At 32.6% G+C, this 20,808-nt stretch overlaps 2 protein-coding genes across 12 annotated transcripts; one reads left to right on the top strand and one right to left on the bottom strand.

Moving 5' to 3' along the window:
* Window positions 1-435: 435 nt before the first annotated feature.
* Window positions 436-8,529, top strand: LOC115980067 (pentatricopeptide repeat-containing protein At3g18970-like). 9 transcript variants are annotated; one of them, XM_031102280.1, is made up of 5 exons: window positions 436-642; window positions 3,947-5,894; window positions 6,475-6,530; window positions 7,000-7,438; window positions 7,952-8,529. In XM_031102280.1, the coding sequence occupies exon 2, from the start codon at window positions 4,254-4,256 to the stop codon at window positions 5,685-5,687; it is 1,434 nt and encodes a 477-aa protein (XP_030958140.1). In that variant the 5' UTR covers window positions 436-642; window positions 3,947-4,253; the 3' UTR covers window positions 5,688-5,894; window positions 6,475-6,530; window positions 7,000-7,438; window positions 7,952-8,529. The 9 variants fall into 9 exon arrangements, with proteins under 9 accessions (XP_030958140.1, XP_030958135.1, XP_030958137.1 ...); XM_031102275.1 differs by having other exon boundaries at window positions 3,947-6,108; XM_031102277.1 differs by having other exon boundaries at window positions 3,947-6,108; window positions 6,475-7,306; window positions 7,386-7,438.
* Window positions 8,530-8,951: 422 nt separating this feature from the next.
* Window positions 8,952-14,750, bottom strand: LOC115980119 (light-inducible protein CPRF2-like). 3 transcript variants are annotated; one of them, XM_031102396.1, is made up of 7 exons: window positions 14,173-14,750; window positions 12,040-12,136; window positions 11,309-11,383; window positions 10,702-10,912; window positions 9,949-10,024; window positions 9,729-9,854; window positions 8,952-9,568 (listed from the first exon to the last, which is right to left on the bottom strand). In XM_031102396.1, exons 1-7 carry the CDS (start codon window positions 14,707-14,709, stop codon window positions 9,185-9,187), a joined length of 1,506 nt encoding a protein of 501 aa, XP_030958256.1. In that variant the 5' UTR covers window positions 14,710-14,750; the 3' UTR covers window positions 8,952-9,184. The 3 variants fall into 3 exon arrangements, with proteins under 3 accessions (XP_030958256.1, XP_030958257.1, XP_030958258.1); XM_031102397.1 differs by having other exon boundaries at window positions 11,309-11,371; XM_031102398.1 differs by lacking the exon at window positions 11,309-11,383.
* Between the last annotated feature and the right edge of the window lie 6,058 nt (window positions 14,751-20,808).

Raw genomic sequence — 20,808 nt, 5'->3', positions numbered from 1 at the left:
TTTCACTTGAAAATATTTTACACTTTGAAATCATTTTACATTGAGCCAAACGCAACCTAAATATGGTATTCTGTTCTTGTTCTTATGTTCTGGTGTGTTCTTATTTTTTTAAAAATTTTTAACTCATATTTTTTCTTTTGTTAAAATTGAGAAATAAATATTTTAAATTATAATATGATGTGGCATGAGTGATGAGTGCTACAGTAAATTTTTAATAATATTTTAATTCTTTTGTTTGTCACCTCAGTTATTTTTGTTTGTTGACTGATGGAAAGGATTAAAATAATACATGTTAATTGATTTAGGTACTAAAAGTGGTGAAATGAAAATGTAGAGGGTTAAATTAAAAAAAAAAAAAAAAAAAAAACTAAAATTTAGAGACTAAAAATGCACGCTATAAATAAATGGAATAAAAATAAATTCATTCTCCTCCGTTTCTCTCTCTCTCGTGGTTCTCTTTCAGAAAAAACTCTCAGTCTGCTTCTCATCAGAAAACAACGGGGCAGCACAAAATTGACCCAGCTCTCTCTCACAAAACGATCTGCCCACATTTTTTTGAACCCCAAACCGTGGCTCAACCACCTGTGAGGAAGAACGGAAATCTGAGAACATCGATCAACAACGGATATCGGTACCCAAAATGTAATTTCATGGGTTTTTTGCATAATGTTTGAACTTATTGGCTTTTATACTAGATTTGGTGGTTTTACATTATTTGCTATTGCTACTGTCTGGATTTAGTTTTGGATTTATGGGTTTTTTTTTCTCTATATCTCTCATTTATGTTTTTCTCTTTCACTCTGTTTCTTGATCTCATCTATAGCTATTTAATTAATCTTATTAGAGTCAATAACCTAATCTGATTCCCTTATGGTTTCTTATTTTTGGCCTCATCTCTATTTTTGCATGCTCGACTTTAGGAAAAAGTATTTTGTATCAAATAATATCAAGTCATTCATGTCAAAATCTAATAAACCGGAGACATGTGTGCAAAAATAGCTATCCACTAAAACATGTCTTTCAATTATTAGTGGGGTGGTTATTTTTTTGCTTACATGTCTCACACTTATTAGATTTTGATACCGCTGACATGAAATCATTTGATACCAAATACCTTCTTTGACTTAAGGCCTTCCCTCATTGATATACAAAACCAATGATATTGTTAGCACATTGTTAAGCAAAAGTAACCTGCTTTTGGGCACAATTTGGTTGTCCTTTAATCTTCCAAGTGAGACTAACCAGGGCCATAACCATAGCACAATAGTGATGGTGATTTCGTTAGCAAAACCAGTGTGTTTGTAAAATACTTAGTATGCTGTGCAACACAACCAAAACAAAGTGCCATGTCAAGGAAGAAGCACTGATAAAGAGCATTTTGATGCATTTTGACAGAAATATAATGTTGATATTTCTTTTGAGTTAAGTATGGAAAATTTTATCAAGGAAAATAGATGATAGAGCACTACAAAGAGACAAGATGAACTCTAAGTGTCTGAAGTCAATTTAAGTCTGTACAGCCAAACTGCCAGCTTTGATTTCAATCAAACTTTTTATTTGGTAATATAATCAAATTTGACATCTTAGTAGTTAGAATTGTCCCCGACAATAATATAACAGTTAAATAATTGATGGGGTCTGTGGAATCCACTTTACAGAAATGGAATCAATTGATTATGATTGAAATCATGTTTGTAGTTATGAGATACAATGAACTCTAGTTGTTTATAGAGTAGCCTGAGCTTTTTGCTATGCTCTTTTTAATGTTTCCAAATTCATATGATCATATTATGTTTACTAAGCCTTAAACTTGATCATAGTCATCAATTCTTTATGATATACCAAATTAATATGAAATACAATGCTTCAAGTTGATGTTTAGGTTTGCCATCATTAATAAAGTTCCAGTTGATCCTCTCCATATATTCAATCATGAATGAGGTAGTACATTACAAACAACATATCTAGAAGAGCTCTGATGCATTAGTTTTATTTTACAATCTCCCCTAGATATGTTTCAACAAACTGGGAATTCTCTTTGCAAAGTTTATCGAGTCTTTTTGAAAAATATGACTATTGAGAAATATTATCAATTGAAAAATATAACCCTTAAAAAAAGGCTATTGAGAAAATATAATTGTTGGAAATTTTGAAAGTGTTACCATTGGGAAATTTAAAAATATAGATGTTAGGAATTTGAAAAATATAGTTGTTGGGAATGAATAAAGAAATAATGAAGAAATAATATTTAAATGAGATGGAGAAAGGATAGAGAGTCTGTTGGAAAGTGTATTTCAAAAAGTAGGTAGGTAAAAAATGAATGTCATTGTTCACCCTTCAAACAGTACAAAAATTTAGAGAAGCTATTGGAGATGCTCTAAGAAGTCTTTCCATAGGAAACCCATAAGCAAAAATATTAAATTGAATGATTTTACTTTTTTAATCTATCACTGCAAGGCTTAGCTTTACCTTGGTGCTCTGTGTGATTGGTGAGAAATTGAATGAGAGGGATTGGAAAAAAAGGAAAGATTGGTTTTTGTCAATCTTAATTCTGTTGTACTGAGTTTTTGAATGAAGTGAATAAAAGGAAAGCTTTTTCGGATTTTCAAAGCAGTAGCTTTCAATTAAACTAGTTCTAATTCTGTGCATTGATTAAATTTCAAGTGGAAAATGCAAGGCCAGAATAGATATATTCTCCCAATTTATCCAATAAGTGTATATTTAATCCTCTGGAAATGAAATTGGCTTGACTAGTGCTAAAAACAGAATCAATGATTGGAATTTGTTCTAAACTAAATGCATTCATCATATTTGGTTCAAATCCCCCCTCACCCAACTATGGAATTATCAACAAAAATATTTGAATTTTGTAATAATTTTTTTTTTCATTGTCTAAATTTTTCTTTCAACAATCTTGATGGTGAAGCACCGACGGAAGGCACATTTAAGAATGTAAGTGTAGTGGTATACCAGCATTACAGCAACTGACATGTCCTGCCAAACCCACTGGGATACACAGAAAGTTCCATTTTGATGAAAGTAATAGTACTCGGCTTAGTTTGAGTGTTTTTGTTTATAGTTTGACAGCTTTAGAGCTTTGATGATATTGAATATGAATGGATACTGTTCATGCTAATCTCACATATTATCATTTTTTTTTTTTTTTTTTTTTTGTCTAGGAAAATATTATTTGGTTAATGCTAGATACCCTTAATCCAAAGAAATATAGTAGCTGTTATTTGTGTCTTGCATAATTTTATTGGAATACATGATAGGAAGGGTGTGTGATTTAAGTGGGATGAGTGTAACTCAGATAAATTGGAAAGCAATGCCAGTGAAGTGGGTAGTAGCAGTTAGGAAAACATGAAGAGCATACATTATGAGGGATAGAAGTTATTCGTGACAAGTGACAACATAGTTCAATCCATTTGTCTGTCGCTGACAATAATTTTTATAATATCTATTTTATAGTAAGAAGGGAGGTGATGAAAGTTTGATATTCAAATAGGACTAAATGGCAGAAAAAAAAAGGGTACACCCGGCCACAGTTAGTTTACCAGATTTATGAAATTGAACCCTAGTTAGTATGGATTAAAACTTGGGTTTGTTGGGTTTGATGATAATATCTGGGATACCTAATCCAGGGAAAAGGGCTTGTGTATTAGCACTCGACACTTTCAACAAGTATCTATTAATTTAATAGGTAGGAGTGTAAGTGTCCCAATTACAACTTTTTCTTGTGCACTTTTTCACATTTGATGTTCTGTTTAGGTGCTTCCATTTGTATATATTTCCTTTAGCCATTATTTGTTACTACATTCATCATTCTCCATTTGCACTGCCAAATTGAATTTTTGTTCCTAATGACTTACTCTTTATAGTTATTGTAGTTAGCATATAGCATATAATATTGACCTACTCAAACGTTTTTTTTTTCATGTACCAGATGGTTCACACAAAGCAGGTGGAAAACAAAAAAAATAGGATACTATTCTAGAGGTGATATTCTTGCATGTAGCTTATAAACTAGGAAGCACTGACTCTTCATTTTGGGTGCCATACTCATGTTCCAACAGTGTCCTATCTGCTGTGACATGTTATAATTTTTCAAAAATTGCTCGTCACTGTATCATACCCGTGTCCCAGTGTCCGTGTCCATGCATCCTAGCTTATAATTAGCTGAAACTTAACTGTCACATATTCTAACCTATCATGTAAGCTTATGCCTAAGTCTAAGTCCAAGAACCACTCATATGTCCTTTCTTCCAAGACTAATTTGTCTCTCCCTCTTAAACCTAAACAAACCCAAAACCGCACACCACCTCAACCAAATCCATGCCCAGTTAATTACCAACAGCCTCAAGTCACCTCCTCTTTTTGCCAAACTTATTGACCAATACTGTGCCGTTTCATTATCCTCTCATGCTCATTTAGTATTCAAACACTTTGGCCAGTCAAACCTATTCCTCTTAAACACTTTGATACGCTGTACTCAGCCTAAAAACTCACTTCTTGTTTTTGCCCATTGGTTTTCAAAGGGAGACTTAATTTTCAATGATTTTACTTATGTTTTCATTTTTGGAGCTTGTGCTAGGGCTTCATCATTAGCAACATTGTGGGAAGGGAGAGAAATACATGGACAAGTTTTGAAACATGGCGTTATGTCAAATATTTTGGTGCAAACCACAATGATACATTTTTATGCTAATAATAAGGATGTTTTTTCAGCACGAAGAGTGTTTGATGAAATGGTTGTGAGAAGTAATGTTACATGGAATGCAATGTTTACTGGTTATTGTACACAAAGAGAAAGGACTAAGGAATATGCCCGTGATGCATTAGTGTTGTTTCAAGACATGTTGACTGGTGTTTGTGGAGTGAAACCGACCGATACTACAATGGTTTGTGTTCTTTCTATGGCTTCTCAATTAGGTGTGTTAGAATCTGGGGCTTGTGTTCATGGCTATATAGAGAAGACAGTTTGTGTGCCTGAGAATGATGTTTTTATTGGTACTGGTTTAGTTGATATGTATGCAAAATGTGGGTGCCTTAATAGTGCTTTATCTGTTTTTTGGCAAATGAATGAGAGAAATGTGTTGACTTGGACAGCAATGTCAACTGGACTAGCTATCCATGGGAGAGCAAAGGAAGCTTTGGAACTTTTGGATTCAATGGGGGCTTCTGGCATTAAACCCAATGTAGTTACTTTTACAAGCTTGTTATCAGCTAGTTGCCATGTAGGGCTTGTTGAAGAAGGTCTACATTTGTTTGATAAGATGAGGAACAAATTTGGTGTCTTTCCTGTGATGCAACATTATGGCTGCATGGTTGATCTTCTTGGTCGTGCTGGGCACTTGAAAGAAGCATATGAGTTTATAATGGGGATGCAAATTGAACCAGATGCCATAATATGGAGGAGTTTGCTAAGTTCTTGTAAAGTTCATGGGGATGTCATAATGGGTGAGAAGGTGGGGAAGCTTCTCCTCCAGCTACAGCCTGAGAAGAGTGATGCAAATTTGACTGTTAGGAGTGAAGACTTTGTAGCTTTGTCAAATGTTTATGCTACAGCAGAACGGTGGGGTGAAGTGGAGATTGTGAGAAAGGAGATGAAGGTTAAGGGGATAGATAACAAACCTGGTTGTAGTTCAGTACAATCCATGAACAATTATGTTTTAGATGCATGGTAGGTCTTGAACTTGGTATCAAGTGGATGATTGAAAAATGGAAGTAGTGAAACGAATTCAAGAGTTTGTGCCTAAATGAAATATCCAGTTAGAAGAAATTATTGAAATGAAAATCTAACTCAATTGTCAGAAGGGAAACGGTTGCTAAAGAAGATCAACATGACCTCAACAAAGTTTTCATTCAACTTACACGAGTTTCTGACTAAGCAGGTGAACTTTATATGGTTTAAATATCCTCCTCTTCTTATTGTGGATGTACCAAATTTGGTGTGTATTAGGGTTTATCTTTGCAATCAATGTGCCCTGTGTAACCTTGATCCATGGCTAGTGAGTGACCTTGCATGGCCTTTGTGACAATTCTGTGCAAGTTCACAACCATTTTGGTTGACACAGGTGGACTGACCTATGGCTAGTGAGTGACCAGGTAAGTTTAAAATATGCACTGTAACTACTGGCTTTGGCATTCAATACATTCAATTAGTTTCTATTTAATACAACTTGATGTTCTATGTCAAAGCTGTTCTTGTATCTGTAATATGACATATCAGATAATCTAACATGATATCCATATATGACATTTTTTCTTTTAAAAAAATAAAATCCACATAAGGTTTCAGTCAGATGTCTCATTTATATAAAATCATCCATCATTTATCTGAGTTTTATTTATCCTTGTTTAGTTGTATATCTGTGGCTTGGTTTCAGCATCTTCTGTCTTTTGTGTTGATTAATGAAATATATTAATCCAAAGAGAACTTTCTAAAATTTCTACTTTTTTGTGTTCTCACAGAAGTTTGGAACTTATGATACAAAAGATGCTGTTGTAGCTGGAGATAATCTAAGGAGGTAATGTTAATAGATTTTATTTTTTATCAGTCATGCTGTCGAATTTTATCTAACGGATTATTTAGCTATTTTTGTTGTTTGAAGAGTAGCTAAGCATCAAAATGCAGCAAGGTAGGGATACCCTATGTTTTACATAGATCAATTTGAACAATGACGATACTAAAAACTAAAAATTCTTAACCTTGGTACAAATACATGTTTAATACAAAGCATTAATAGCTGGGATGCAAAGGTATTTGTGTGGGGTCAATTTGTCCCTCATAGGCATCCCTAGTGAGATTTCATGGCCTCTACATGCATGATACAAATAGTGTGATTATTTTCTCAAATTTGATGCATTTCTTCAGCTTTGGATGTTAAGTTTCCTTATAAAGGAATTTCTAGTATCTCCTCCAAATAATTACAGATGCTTATCATGTTCAGATCCTTGTCCATGATACCTGGGATTTTTTTTTTTTTTTCTTGATAGGTAATAAAAGTTTTATTGATAAGAAAAGTAAATGTGTTTTAAGATAGTAAACCCACTGCACTTGAAATGGATACAATCAAATCAAAAGGAAGAGCTAATAGAAATAAGGAAATCAGACATGGAAATACAATGCGTAAAACCCCAAATATGAGGCTAATCAAACCAAGTCCCAGCTAGCAAAGGCTTCAACATATCTACAGGTCTCTCAATATCTTCAAACGTTTGAGAATTGTGTTCCTTCCAGATTAACCACATAAGACAAGCCAGTACCATATTCCAAGCATTTGAAGAAAAATTCCCCAGCTAGGTATATGAAATCTTTCCTTCACCCTGGAGCTAATTGGCATCTCTGTGGGAGCATTTCACTGAAATCTTCTTTATTGTAGACAAAGATGTATTGTGCAGATGATGATGATGGTGATTAACTGCAGTTACTTAAGTGAGTAAGTTGAATTTATTATAAATTTATCAGATCTATTATACACAACTTGTTGGATGAATTCAATTTGTGAGATGAATTTTGCTAGGAATCTCCTTTGTTAAGAGAAGAATTTTCCCCCAAACTCTGACAACAGGATTGTCTAACCAATCAGTGCATATGATCTTCAATTGTTTAATATTTGTTTTGGCTCTTGATGTGGAACTCTAAGCTTTGCGAGCTTTGTTATAATGTTGATCCAATCATTTCAAAGCTTCCAAACATACAACACCTCTATCTGTCTTTTTTCTCTTTTTTTCCCTTAAGATTTAAGTGTTTAGATACTCATACATTTCTCTATATCAATTTCTATTGTATGATGAATTTTGCTGAAGTTTTTCCCTCCATTAAAAAAAAATATGCATTTTGCCAAGAGATTTTCTTGCTCCCATTGTTTCCAACATACCCAGCAACCACTACCTACGGCATATTTGTCACATGTTAAGCACTTATAGTTTGGATTTGAATGTGCAGGAACAAGTACGAGGTTTTCAGTGCTACCATTTTAACCTAGAAAGTTGCTCGCCGTCTCACAAAGTTCCTCATTCACTTCTTCCTGAGTGTGAGCAGTGACCACTACAACCATCCTTGAAATGTGATAGCTAAGATGGTGGAATTTTTGTTATTTGCATCGTTTTGTAGCGAAGTTATTGTGGGATATTTGATTTTCTTGCTCCCCTTGTTTTCAACATACCAAGCAACCAATAAGGCATATTTGTCACCCACTGAGCACAGAATAGTTTTGGATTGAAATGTGTCGGAACAAGGATGAGGTGTTCAATGCTAGCCATCTCAAAATTCAAAAAGCACCCCTTTAACTTAGAAAGTTGCTCGCCATTTCGAAAAGCTCCTCATTCACTTCTTGCCAAGTTTGACCACTACAACCATCCTTAAAAAAGGAAAAGGTTTTTTTTTTTTAAAATATATAATTGCAATTGCTAAAGACAGGCCTAAATGTAATTTTATCAACAATGATGTGTGATAGTTCTCCACGTACATATTTTATTATAAGGTATGACGGAAATGATTTTGGGAATTGATTAATTAGATAATTGAGATGGTAGAAGTTTTGTTATCATTGTTTTGTAGCAAAGTCATTGTGGGAATTTCACCGGTGTAGATACATTTGGGAATTTGATTCTCGGTGCTCCTATACATTGAAGGCAACACAAGCACAAACACATATCCCAAATGGTCATATCATTCTGTATCCAATGTATAGGAGCACGCGACCAAAGTTTTGTTTGTTTTTATCATAGATACGCTATAATCTTACAAGTCACCTACCACTGTTGTCATCAGTAACCATTTCACGATCTGGATCTCATGTATTTGACACCATGGTCTTGACACAATACGGGTTCCAGTTAATGGTCTCTCAGATGATTTCTTTTTTTTATGGTTTTAGACCTAAGAATCTATCGCTGCTTAGCGTTAAAAAAAAAAAAATGATGCACAAATTAGTTGCGTAGGCTTAATAAAACATGGGGATGAATAAGAGTTGGAAAATTTGACATAATAAGCTATTACATCCGGCATCACATTGATCAGTAAAGTTAATTACTAGAAGCTTAATTAAGAGTGTAGTTAACATAAAGAATAGGCCTTCTTACATTCGGTACAACCAAAAATAGTAGGGCAATATAATCATCCTTCAAATCATCATTTGGGAGAAGCTTCAACACATTTGAGTTACTATATTTGCTACTATTGCTCCCCATTGGTTACACCCCCACGGATCCTCTTCTGCAGATGCTCCAAGCTAGCCACTCGCTGCAAGGAAGCTGTTCTTTCCATCTTGTTTCCTGATACTGCACCTGCTGCAGGATTCTGCTGCACATTTTCAACAGGTGAAATGTCTGCCAAGCCATTGTTAACTCTTAGATCATGAGGGGACATATTATTGTTGGTACTGGGTTGATAAAAGTGATGATTTGGGTTATCTTGCACAGGCACGGCAGCATCTGTTGAAGTGTCAGAAGGGCTTCCATCAAAGGATGGCATTTCTATTGTAGACATCTCAGACATACCATGGAACATCGTGTTGTTCAACCCAGTAATTCTTTTGACTGTCTCCTCTGCCATCTTGACCTGAAATATAATTACAACAAATGAGTATAACTAATTAATAAATCATGTTTGTTCCCCTCGAGCAGAATTTATATTCTTAATTGGGAGCCTTTAGTCATTGAGTTTCAATCCCCATTAGCAAGATACTCAACTTTGAGAACAATCAAAATGAATGGCTTACCTTTGCTCTCAATGTTTCAACATCTGCTTTTAAAACTCTATTATCAACAGCTGCATCACTGTACTTCTGGTTTATTTCAGTAAGACGCTTTAACAGAGAAGAATTTTCCACTCTTAATTGAGAAACCTATTAAAGGTCAATGGGTTAGAAATTCTAAACAGATTTGGAAGGGGAAAGAAACAATAGAAGGAAAAAACAATGGATAAAAACTAGGCCATACCTGCGTCTCAAGCTCGGTCAAATGGGCCTGCTTTCTTCTTCTTGACCGTCTGGCTGACTCTCTATTGGAAAGCATCCTGAAACAGACAGTATGAATCAATTGTATGAAAATGAATTCAACCAGCGAACAGAAGCTTAAAATTGACGCCTCAATGAAAACATAAAGAGAATAAGAAGTCTGCACATTTTGAGGTTTCGTATGCATCAAATATGCAACCAAGAATCACCAGAGTGTGTAAATATACCATGCAACACATTATACACATTTTGAACAAGTGTGGACTTGGAAGATAAACACAATTTTTTCATGGATTAATAAAAACTTCTGATAAATCATTTAAGCATGACTTATGAAGTACATCTCAGGCAGGAAATTTGTGTTCCAATCAGCTATCCCATTAAACAGGCAGATCCCTCATCCATGAGATTTATTGTCGAACTTAATTTTAAAAGCAAGTTTTTATGTCCTTCTAATGATAACTATAAACAGAAAATCTTAAAATAATTTAGCAGTACATCCTCCATGGCTTTTCTGTCTGGCATGACAAAGCATGGTTCATATTGCAAGAAACTGCTTTTTGTAGGAACAAACTATTAAAGCCCATTGAAGATGTATTTATGTCAACTTCAGCTAGTGCTGCACCAACTACATAAATTATACCAGTGACTCCCCAGTAGAGAAACAACATACTCTTAACATCTCCAAGTATCATACCTATAATATTATCAATAGAACAGCAGAGACCATGGTTACCTCCTCACACGTTTTGCATCAGCAGGGTCCATATTCTCAGTCAGTTCATTTTCTCCTTCAACTTCCTCATCATCAGACTGCTCTCTTGATGAACCACTTGTTGTTGACCGCACTGGTACCCCAGATCTCTTTTGCATAGAAGGTAAGGAATGAGTTCCAAGTGAAACATTGGAGTCCTTATCTTGTGACCTGGTTAAATCATACCCTGATCCTACATAGGTAAATCATATAAGACAAAAGACAAACAAGTGAATAAAAAATAAACTTAAGAACATAAGTGTATTACTTGTAGTCAACACTAAATTCTAAAGATGAGCTACGGAAAGAGTATGAGGAAAAAAAAGAAGAAGGAATCGAGGCAAGAGGAAAGATCATGATGTAAAATAATCCTTATTATCACCATCACAAATCATTTATTAGAAAGCACCACTCTTATCCAGCTCACCACTCAATTCTCTCAATGTCACCAGTGCAATATTTCTTAGTCTTTTCCATTTATGCCCAAGGCTAGTAACCTCTAACCCAATTCAGTTAGTTAAATTGGTCCCCATAAATTTCTGTAAATCAATTAGTAAAGCCATCAAACCACAAAAGTATGGATGTATACCACTCACACCAGAGTTGACATCTACTTTCTCTAGGACTGTGGAGTTTGCCTCAAGTGAAACGTCTGTATTCCATACTTGCCAAAGGAAAAGTATATCAAATTAAGTCATAAAATGTGCATGTAATAAGACCAAAAAACAGTAATCTAACTTTTTAAAAATGAACTAAAAGTTATAATTTTTTTTTAGTGGTGTTGTATGCTGAATAAGATTGAAAAGCAAGCTACTAATGCATGTTCATTCTTTAGTTTGGACAATAGATTGCAGGGAACAAGGCACTTGTAGAGAATTGCATGTGTAATTCCATAAGGAGCTGGATGTAGTTCAATGGTCAGTTAACATTTGAAATGCATGTGCCAAAAAGGTTAGGATTGTGGAGCAACTAGACAACAGTTGTTGCCCTTGGGTATTCATCATTCAATTCCTTGGGCACATTAACTGGTCAATGGTGTCAAGTAGAGGCTGTCTCATTAAAAGCATTTAAATGATACTTTTTTTTTTTTTTTTTTGCATTACTAGGAGTGGACAATTGAACTGCATAATCTGACATTCATTTATTCCTGGGGAGTTGGGGCTGTTTTTATCCATTGCTATTTTTTTGGCCTATTTTTGCAGTGTTTTGGATGCACATTAATTTAAATAATGTTTTTGTTTATAGTTCTCCTTTCTTTAAAAGGAAAAAAAAGATCTTAGACAAGTACAAACTAAAAACATACAATTGAGTAATGCAAACCTTTAGAAGGGGCTTGGGATCCCAATTGTGAGGTATTGGACGCTTGCAATCCATTGTCAGTTAAAGAACCAGAATCTTGAGGTTTTACCAAAGATCCCTATTGACACGAATAAAACATACTAAGTTAACTAGTATTTATCTGATAAAAATAGCTTCAAATCTATATCAAGCAAAACCGAAGTAAAAGAATTAATCTTATGCAATACATATACAAAAGCAAATTGTAGATTTTCTTAATCCCATACCACAAAGACAATTAAATTCTTAAGCATCCATATCAATGATAGTTTCTAGTTCCTCAAATGATTATAAATGCCATATAGAACCTGAGGTCAGCTGTGACAGATATTGTAATAAACTGTTCATTTGAGATATTAGCCAGGAAGTGATAATTCCACCACATGAAAGAAATTTTAAGTGCCTCATTTACCCCTGCTGTGAAGATCGTTTGGCCAAGCAAACAACCAAAAATAAAAAAGAACATCCAAATCAAGGGATACAACTGTCCAGGCCTAGGTGAAATTTAAGAGTAAAAAACTTTCATAACCCATGCCTAGAAGGATTCTAAAAGTAAAAGACCTTTCCCTTTTAGCTTTCTTGATTACATATAGCGAATGCTAACACATATGAGGAAAAGATCAGAGTAAGCAAATGTTGAAGAAAATCAAATTATAACATGTTCCAGAAGAGAATTTTTGTCAAGTTCAATGCCTAAGTGAGGCCATGAGTATTTTGGTTTTGTGCAAGGTTTTTTTAGTCTTTCTTAAAAGTTTACGGCCATTGACCAAAAAGAGCATAGCAAGAGACCTGTCATGAAGTTAAACTGTAAGTCTTGGAATCTACATTTATTAATCTCTAGCCAGAGCTGATTGAAGCTCATTCACTCAGTAAGTGGTGGTCTTTTTTTCATTCTTTGTTTCATTTTTTCTTTTCCAAAGCAAGCTACAATTCAACCTAAGATTTTGACAATTGCTCGTCTACTTAAACTTTTTTTTTTTTGGGTAATATTCTTTGAAGCCTTAAGGCCAAGTGAATTTAAAAGCAATTATATAAGACCATGTGACTTCTTGTCTTTACTGTCTTCAAGTTTCTAGCAAAGTTTTCTTTGTATAACTCAACCTAAATATCCATTAATTATATTTGCACTACTTTACGTTTCAGAAAACGCCATAAAAAATAAATAAATAAAAATCACTTTAAAATTCCTAGTTCTCATCATATTTGATACAAGAAAACAAAAGCCTCCTCTCAGCAGATGCCAAAATAACAACTCAGCTTAATTGAACCAACTTTCGATTCTCTAAAAACCAAATCAACACGAGAACATGGCTTCACCACGTTTTCTTTCCTTTTTCTTCATCTTTCTTAAGAACGCGGACAATACACACGTTCTTTTATTGGTAAACAAGACACAGACACGGACTAAACATAAACCAAACTCCAAAAGAGGAAACTCCATGCCTTTTTTTTCTGGTCAAGCTCCTAATAGAGTAAGTTTTCCACATCTCATGCTTAGTTGATTTGACTCGAACCAACTAATCCTTCTTTTGCTTATAAAATCGACCTTTTATAGCAAAAAAGTTGCTTAAAGCTAATTTAAAGAAATAAATCTTTTCAGTTTTTGGGTTTTATTTTCATTTTCTCTTTCACTTCATGCATAACTAAAAGATTCAAACCCACCAAACATCATAAACACATTCAAATCAATATAATCACAAGTTATTTTATATTAAAAGAGAGAAATAAAAATTAAATACTTTGTTTGGTCTCTAAGAAAATGCTAGGGAAAAAAAAAAAATGGTCCTCCAAAGCCTAAAAACACCACCTTTTCTTTCCCCAGAAAACCAATAAAACATAAGAAAATTCATGCTAATATAAACTTTCTTTTCTTTTCTAAAGCTTCTCAGTACCCAAACAAAAGCTAAACAACAACAAAAAAGCCCAAATACCCAGGTAAAGCAAAAACACTAAAAAAACCCAGATCCAAACTATTCATTTCCTCAACTTTCTTGGCAACCAAACAAAACCCATGAACTATATTTCAAAAAAAAAAAAAAAAAAAAAAAAAAAAAAAAAAAAAAAAAAAAAAAAAAAAAAAAAAAAAAAAAAAAAAAAAAAAAAAAAAAAACATACCCGAGATAAAGCAACAGCAGCACAAGCAAGATTGAGCTTGCTCTTAAGGAAAGCCTGGTACTCTTCGGAATCGATCGGAATATTCAGCGGAGGACCGGCATTAAACGACGGCGTCGTGCTCGTCGTTCCGTTGTTGCTCTTGTTCTTGCTAGTAAACGACGTCGTCGAAGCCGCGTTGTTACCATTACCATTACTCCTAGTATTGTTATTGTTATTGTTATTGCTATGGCTATGGCTATGGCTATTATTATTATTATTATCAGTGGCGGTCTTCGTGTCGAGGAGGACGACGTCGTTTAAGGGAGCGGAGGAGGACGCGGTTGTGGTTTCGGTCTCGGACGGTTCGACTTCGAGCTGGAGGAAGCGCTGGAAAGCCCACTCGGAAGCGCTGCGGTTCATCATTTTGGAGGATTCGTCGGCTGTTTGCGGTGGCGAATGAGCCGATGACGACGGAGCTTGTGGTGGTTGTGGGTGTGGGTGTGGTGGTGGTGACCAAAACTGGTCCGACATTTCATCCACTGAAAACACCCTATCCATTTCTCTCTCTTTCTTTCTCTCTTCTTCTCTTCTCTCTCTCTCTCCTATTGTGTGTCTTATGTTTTTTGTTTCGTTTTCTCTCTTTATATAAAAAAAGGTTTTATCTGCTTTGCTGAGGTGGCATTGAGGTGGAGGCAACATTAGTCAAAGTTAAATTTCATGCTTTTTTTTGGGGATTCGGGGATTTTGGATTTTACCATTCTTTTTTTATATGCTTTGGATAATTTTATATTTAAGACTTAACCCTGAAATTTAGGAGGTTTTTTTTTTTTTTAATAGTAGATAAAAATTCTACCCTAAATTTAAGTATATACATATATATAAAGTTATTTTCTAGAAATTTAAACGCGGCATTTCTCTCTAAAAGTCATAACCTTACCGACTTATTACTCTTCTAGATTTTCTAGAAAGTTTTCTAAAATACTACGAAGATAATACTTTTATAATAAATCCTAAATAATAACAGATTATAACTAACTGTTAATTTTAGTAGTAAATAATTAGAACTAGTAATAACTTATCACTTAAAGTTTATTGTAAAAATATTGTAAATATCACACTTCTCATTTGTTACTAACAAATTAAATCTTATTATTTAAATCTATTACATGAAAGACCTTTTTTATTTTGATGTTGTTCCACTAAAACCTACTTTAACTTCTTCTTTCTTTCTTTTTTTCAATTTGGTACAATTCTGTTGATATACTATCAATTAGTGAGATTTTGAACTTTAGATGTCTCAGTCGAAATGGTAAATAAACTTTGCTATTTGATATAGATCATTTTGACAGTGTTCTATTAAAAGTTTTAGGGTTATTATGTGCCCAATGTGTTTGAGTTTGTGTTTGTGTTTTTGAAGATGGTTGTGTGACCATAGTTGTGATCGGGTTGTAGTATGGGTTTTTTTATTGTTTGATTTCCTTAGATTTTTTAAAAATAACATATATTATATCTCACAGATTTTGGGGTTGGTTTGTTGTTTTTGGATGGGTTTGTAAAGGTTATTGCTGTTTTTTTTTTCTTTCTTTCTTGAATGACATTTTATGGTCACTTCTAACTCTTTGTTTGCGTATGAGGAAAATTTTCTATTCCAAAGATGAAAAATTCTTTATCAAGTTTGTTTTTGGTTGCCATGAAAAACTATACATCTATTTTCTTTTCCTTTTCTTTTTTAAGTCACGTGGCCTCCATGTTAGAATTAGGCGGAACACTTGACAAAATATCAGCATAGTGTCTATTTGATACAATAGCAAAGCTCATGTACCAAATTGACAAAATCAAAATTGCTAAGCGAGTCTAAGTGCAATAGCATAAGAGTTTAGAGGGCCTTAGTGCAATTTATCCTACTTCAAATTGGTATCAATTTAATCATTTCCTCTTTATGTTTGATTTGGATGTTTGATTTTTAGATTGATACAATTTCAAAAGTTCAAGTTAGATTTGAAACTTAATCTTACAAAACTACAAGGTTAAATTTAAGATCACATTAAAGTATTAGGTTTAAAATATAATATTTATCTAATACTTACCTTTGCGTATGAGGAGAGTGAGAGTTATTGTGAGTTCATTAATGTCTATTGTTAGATTACCTTTTAAAATATAACATGATAGTTACTCTATAAGTACAAATTTCTTATGGGGTGTAAGGGGCAAAAGCCGAGGCTTAAGTTTCCAAAAGAGAATTTCATACACATATACACTTAGATTAGATTAGAGTAAAATTTTTATCTTGTATAATAAAAAAATTAAAATAAAACTAAAAAATTTAGATCCTACAAACTTAATCCCATATATATATATTTTTTTGGATGAAATAATCCCATAGAATTTCTATATTGTTTTTTGAAACTATATATTTCTATATTGTTAATGAGTAGAGAAGTGTGAATTTTTTCCAAAAGCCTATGTCTTGTAATGTCTTTTTCTTTATTTGGACGGACCACGTGATGTGCTATTATGCCTTGATGAATATTCTTTTGAGGTTTTGCCAAGGAAAGAACCTACTTTACAACAACAAAATATGTTTTGTTTTGTAATAAATTTTATTAAGGATAATCACCTCTGGTGTGGTGATCACTCCACAAGTATAAATGCTTGTGGGGAAAGGGCTGGGGTTCAAGTCTCTAGAAGGGAACTTCACACACATATACACTTAATTTAAGTTAGAGTAGAAATTCTATCTTGTATCCAAAAAAAAAATTAGCGAGGATAATTAACAAGAATAATTACAAGTTCTATTGTTTTGGGGCATGTTTATAAAATTGTGTGGAATTAACTTGTGTGCAATAGCACTTTCCCGCACATGCAAATCTCATGTGCATGACATGAGGACACCAATGATAATTGTAGCAGCCCATAGTACTCTTTTACTAGTCAGGCTTTATTTCCAAAAAAAATTAAAATAATAAAAAAAAAACTTATTCATAATTCTTTTTTTACTAGTGGTACATAATTTGAGAAGTGAAAATTTAAACTTTAGACATCTCCAACTCTACTAAAAATATAAGAAAGTTTCAATTGAGTTATAAGACTCTTATCTTGATTTAACTATATTTTATTCTCATTTTTTGAACTTAATCAATAAGATAGTTAGGAACGTGAATCTTAGTTTGTTAAACCTATCAGCAAATGTAAATGTAAATCTATATTAGAACTGATCAAGGGTTATTGAGTTTAAATTTTTCAATGGGTCAATTTGAGGCCTAATCAAAACTAAATTGATGTTAAGTTGAAGACCCGCTTAGTGATTAGGTTTGATCAAAATTCTTATATCAAATATGAAAGTTGATGTAAAATTTACCACATTTAATGTTAATTTCAACCTATATGATTCTTCTAGAAATGAATTCTTAACAAGTGTATGGAATATGGATGAATGAAAAACGTAGAAAATAATCAAAGATGAAATGAGTATATGTGAAATGTGAATCACATTATGATCTTATCAACTTTGGTTTCATGAAACATTATACATCGGAACCCATAAAATATTAAGTACCATTTATTTTCATTAATAAATACTAGTCTCATCACACGCGCTTCGCGCGTGAGATGAGGTTTTTTTTGGGTCCTATTTTGTAGCCCAAAAAAAAAAAAAATGTTACATGTGTTTTTATTTTATATATATAATTTTTATTTTGAAAATTTAATTTATAAGTGGATAAAAGTAATTTGAAAATCAATAAGAGAGTGACCCTATTTTTTAGACAATATTTTAGTAGGAATTAAGAGTTGTATTTTTATCAGATTGTCCTTTAGTTTTGCCTCTACTTAAACATAGGGATGTAGGGGTATTTTAGAACCATGAAAATGAGGAATCTAAACAGAAGAAACCCCTTAAATAGTAGTATAGATAAGTGGATGGAAGAGTAAAATTTAAAATTCCACAGCCCACGGGGGATTTCCATCTCTACCTTAGCCTCATGGAGAAAAGTCGTTGCAAATACTTTCAAGCACTCAAGCATCTTAAATTATCTCATATCTTCCTACTAATGTCAATTAAAAAGTCAAGAACCAAGATGATGAAACCATAAATAAATAAATAAATAACATGTGCAGAATGAAAAAACAATTTAATATGTGAAAAAAAAAAAAAGTCAAATACTCCAACAATTTATGAGTCATTTTTTCAACCGATCTTACTGTACATGTTTCCAAGGAGTATTTATTTAAAAAAAAAAAAAAAGGGCAAATTGAAGACTAATCTTAATTGTGCTCCAATTTTTTTTTTCTTTTTACTTTTGCTATGAAGAATGATAGATTGATAGGTTTAATTAATTGATAAAATCTCTTTGCATTTTAACATGAAGAGCAATATTATGGAAACAACTTTTTTTTGTAACATTTTTCACAACATGTTAAGTAAGATAGTAAAATATTATTGGAATAATATTGTTTTCACATGAAATACAATAACTATAAGTGTAAGAGATATAATTTTCCTTGTACAAGTGAGGGAGGGGCCTTTGAAAACAAATTTTCCTCAATGGGAAAAGGAAAACTAGATAGTATCTCTTCAAAAATAAAATAAGTTCACTCCATTAGAGGTTTCAATGAAATATTTTTCAAAATTAACACAAATTTCAAAATCCACTAAAAGACGGGGTTGATTAAAACAATGATCTATAAAAATTATGCTATGGAAAAAAAAATGTAATTTACTAGCAAGTGGGTTTTATTTTTTGAATAATATTACAACTCATAATTAAGTATTTATTACTATTCTTATCGTGTGTACTTGGGACACTCGTTAAAAATACAAAAACAAATAAATAAATCTTATGACACAATAAATTTTATAACATTTTTCACTACTGTTGAGATAAACAGATTGTGATCGATGTACAATAAAATTAAGGTTAGTTATGGTCATAGTGAAAGTGATTTTGTATTAGTAACAAACCTTAACAATTATGAAAAAAATTGTGAAATTTATTGGGTTTGTAGTTATTGTGTAGGATTCAAAATGAAAATATATGTTTAAAGATAAAGGTAGCTCATATTGATGAAAAGATGAGAAAGAGTTGCTTGAAATAGTTTGATCATGTTAGATAAATAATAATAATAATAATAATAATATATCAATTCGGGAAGTAATAGAGAGCATGACTTCAAATAAAATAAAATGAAGAAAAAAAAACTCACATAGCCAACCCAATAGGCACTTATTGGTAGGAGGATTTTTGCTTTTGTTTCAAAATAATATAAAAACCATTTTCAAAAAATTGAAATTGAAACTAGTTTCCAGACAACAATTTTTATATTATAAGTGCTTGGCTCCCACTTTTCAGAACAATTTTCAAAATACTAAAAACAAAAAAATAATTGTTTAGGAGACCATTCATATTTTTGAGATTTTTTTAAAATATTTAAAAAAGTAACTTGTAAAATCTGTAAATTATTTTTATTATTTTTTGTGTGGATAATGATAAGGGAATAGAGTTAATGTATCGTCTGTGATAAAGATAAGATTCTTAATTTAAGAGATAAAGGAGTTTGGATAAATATGTGAGATCCATTGTTTTCAATTTATTTGCAACTATGTTATTAAAAACATTTTATGTATCTTGAAAATATTCTCTCAGTTTTTAAAATCCTATTTTGAACAAGGAAAATAGGATACAATTTTTTGAAAACTGGATTTAGAGAACATCAGCCAAACAATAAATTCAAGTGTGAAATCCACTATTTTATAAATTATAAAACAAAAAACTATATTTAAATACTTTTACCAAACAGTCCTATCAAGAAATCATACTCAATTCCAAATTTTTGGGATTAAGACTTTATTTTTTATTATTGTTGTATTGGTTTGAATTATTGTTTAAAATTTAAAATAAAAAACACTAAAAAAAAAAACTAGATAAATGTTTTAAAAAAAAAATCTAAAAACTTGTGTAATGGGTACACCTTGGAAACACGTATTGAAGGCATTGCAATTGGCTAGTTTTGGTAATCCAGTTGGATAGGAAGAGACCTTGTCTCCTTAAGACAAGTGGCTCTCTCCAATTGGAATTTTAGACGGCTTCCGCGAGATGCGGCGGCGGTGGCTCCCATTCCTTGTGGATAAATGTTAAATTCGGCCCACACATTTTTTTGGTGGACCCCACGGTATCTGTAGGGGCCCAATCATCCATTTGTCTTTCAAAGCACTTGAAGAGTTAAAGTTTCATTTGTTCGTATATGTGCTTTTGCTTCATTTTGCTAATATGAATTGTCCATTCTTTTTTTTTGATAATCATATGAATTGTCCATTCTATACCACCAATTTGGCTAACAACGACAGTAAAACGAGCTTTGTTAAAAGCATTGGAGCCCACTATTGGGTACCTTTCATTAAAGAAAAAGGGTACTATGGTAGAAACCTTCAATAATACTTTTTTTTTAAACCTAAAAATGGGATAAGAAGATTTGATGTTATTCATGGTCCTACTTTCTTATTAAAAATTAAGTTGTTTCTAGAAAATTACTTTACAAATCATGCAATTTAACTTGTAGTTAAATTTGATCATAAGTCATAAGAGATAAAAGAATTCAAAGAAAACATAGCATGTGTGATTTTGACAGTTATCTTTGATGATAAGTAGAGATAAATGATGA

The sequence above is a fragment of the Quercus lobata genome, chromosome 3, assembly GCF_001633185.2.
Source record: "Quercus lobata isolate SW786 chromosome 3, ValleyOak3.0 Primary Assembly, whole genome shotgun sequence".
Lineage (NCBI taxonomy): Eukaryota > Viridiplantae > Streptophyta > Magnoliopsida > Fagales > Fagaceae > Quercus > Quercus lobata.
Note: the sequence above shows the minus strand (reverse complement) of the source record. Positions and strands in the feature narration are given on the sequence as shown.

Bases quoted from the DNA above. Each gene is read 5' to 3' on its own strand.
- LOC115980067 (XM_031102283.1), top strand. From the start codon at position 4,254: ATGTCCTTTCTTCCAAGACTAATTTGTCTCTCCCTCTTAAACCTAAAC.
- LOC115980119 (XM_031102396.1), bottom strand. From the start codon at position 14,709: ATGGATAGGGTGTTTTCAGTGGATGAAATGTCGGACCAGTTTTGGTCA. The intron at 10,913-11,308 runs GTATACATCCAT...TTACCTATGTAG, and splicing joins TGTCAACTCTGGTGTGAGTG to GATCAGGGTATGATTTAACC. The intron at 10,025-10,701 runs GTAACCATGGTC...TGTCTGTTTCAG, and splicing joins GATGCAAAACGTGTGAGGAG to GATGCTTTCCAATAGAGAGT.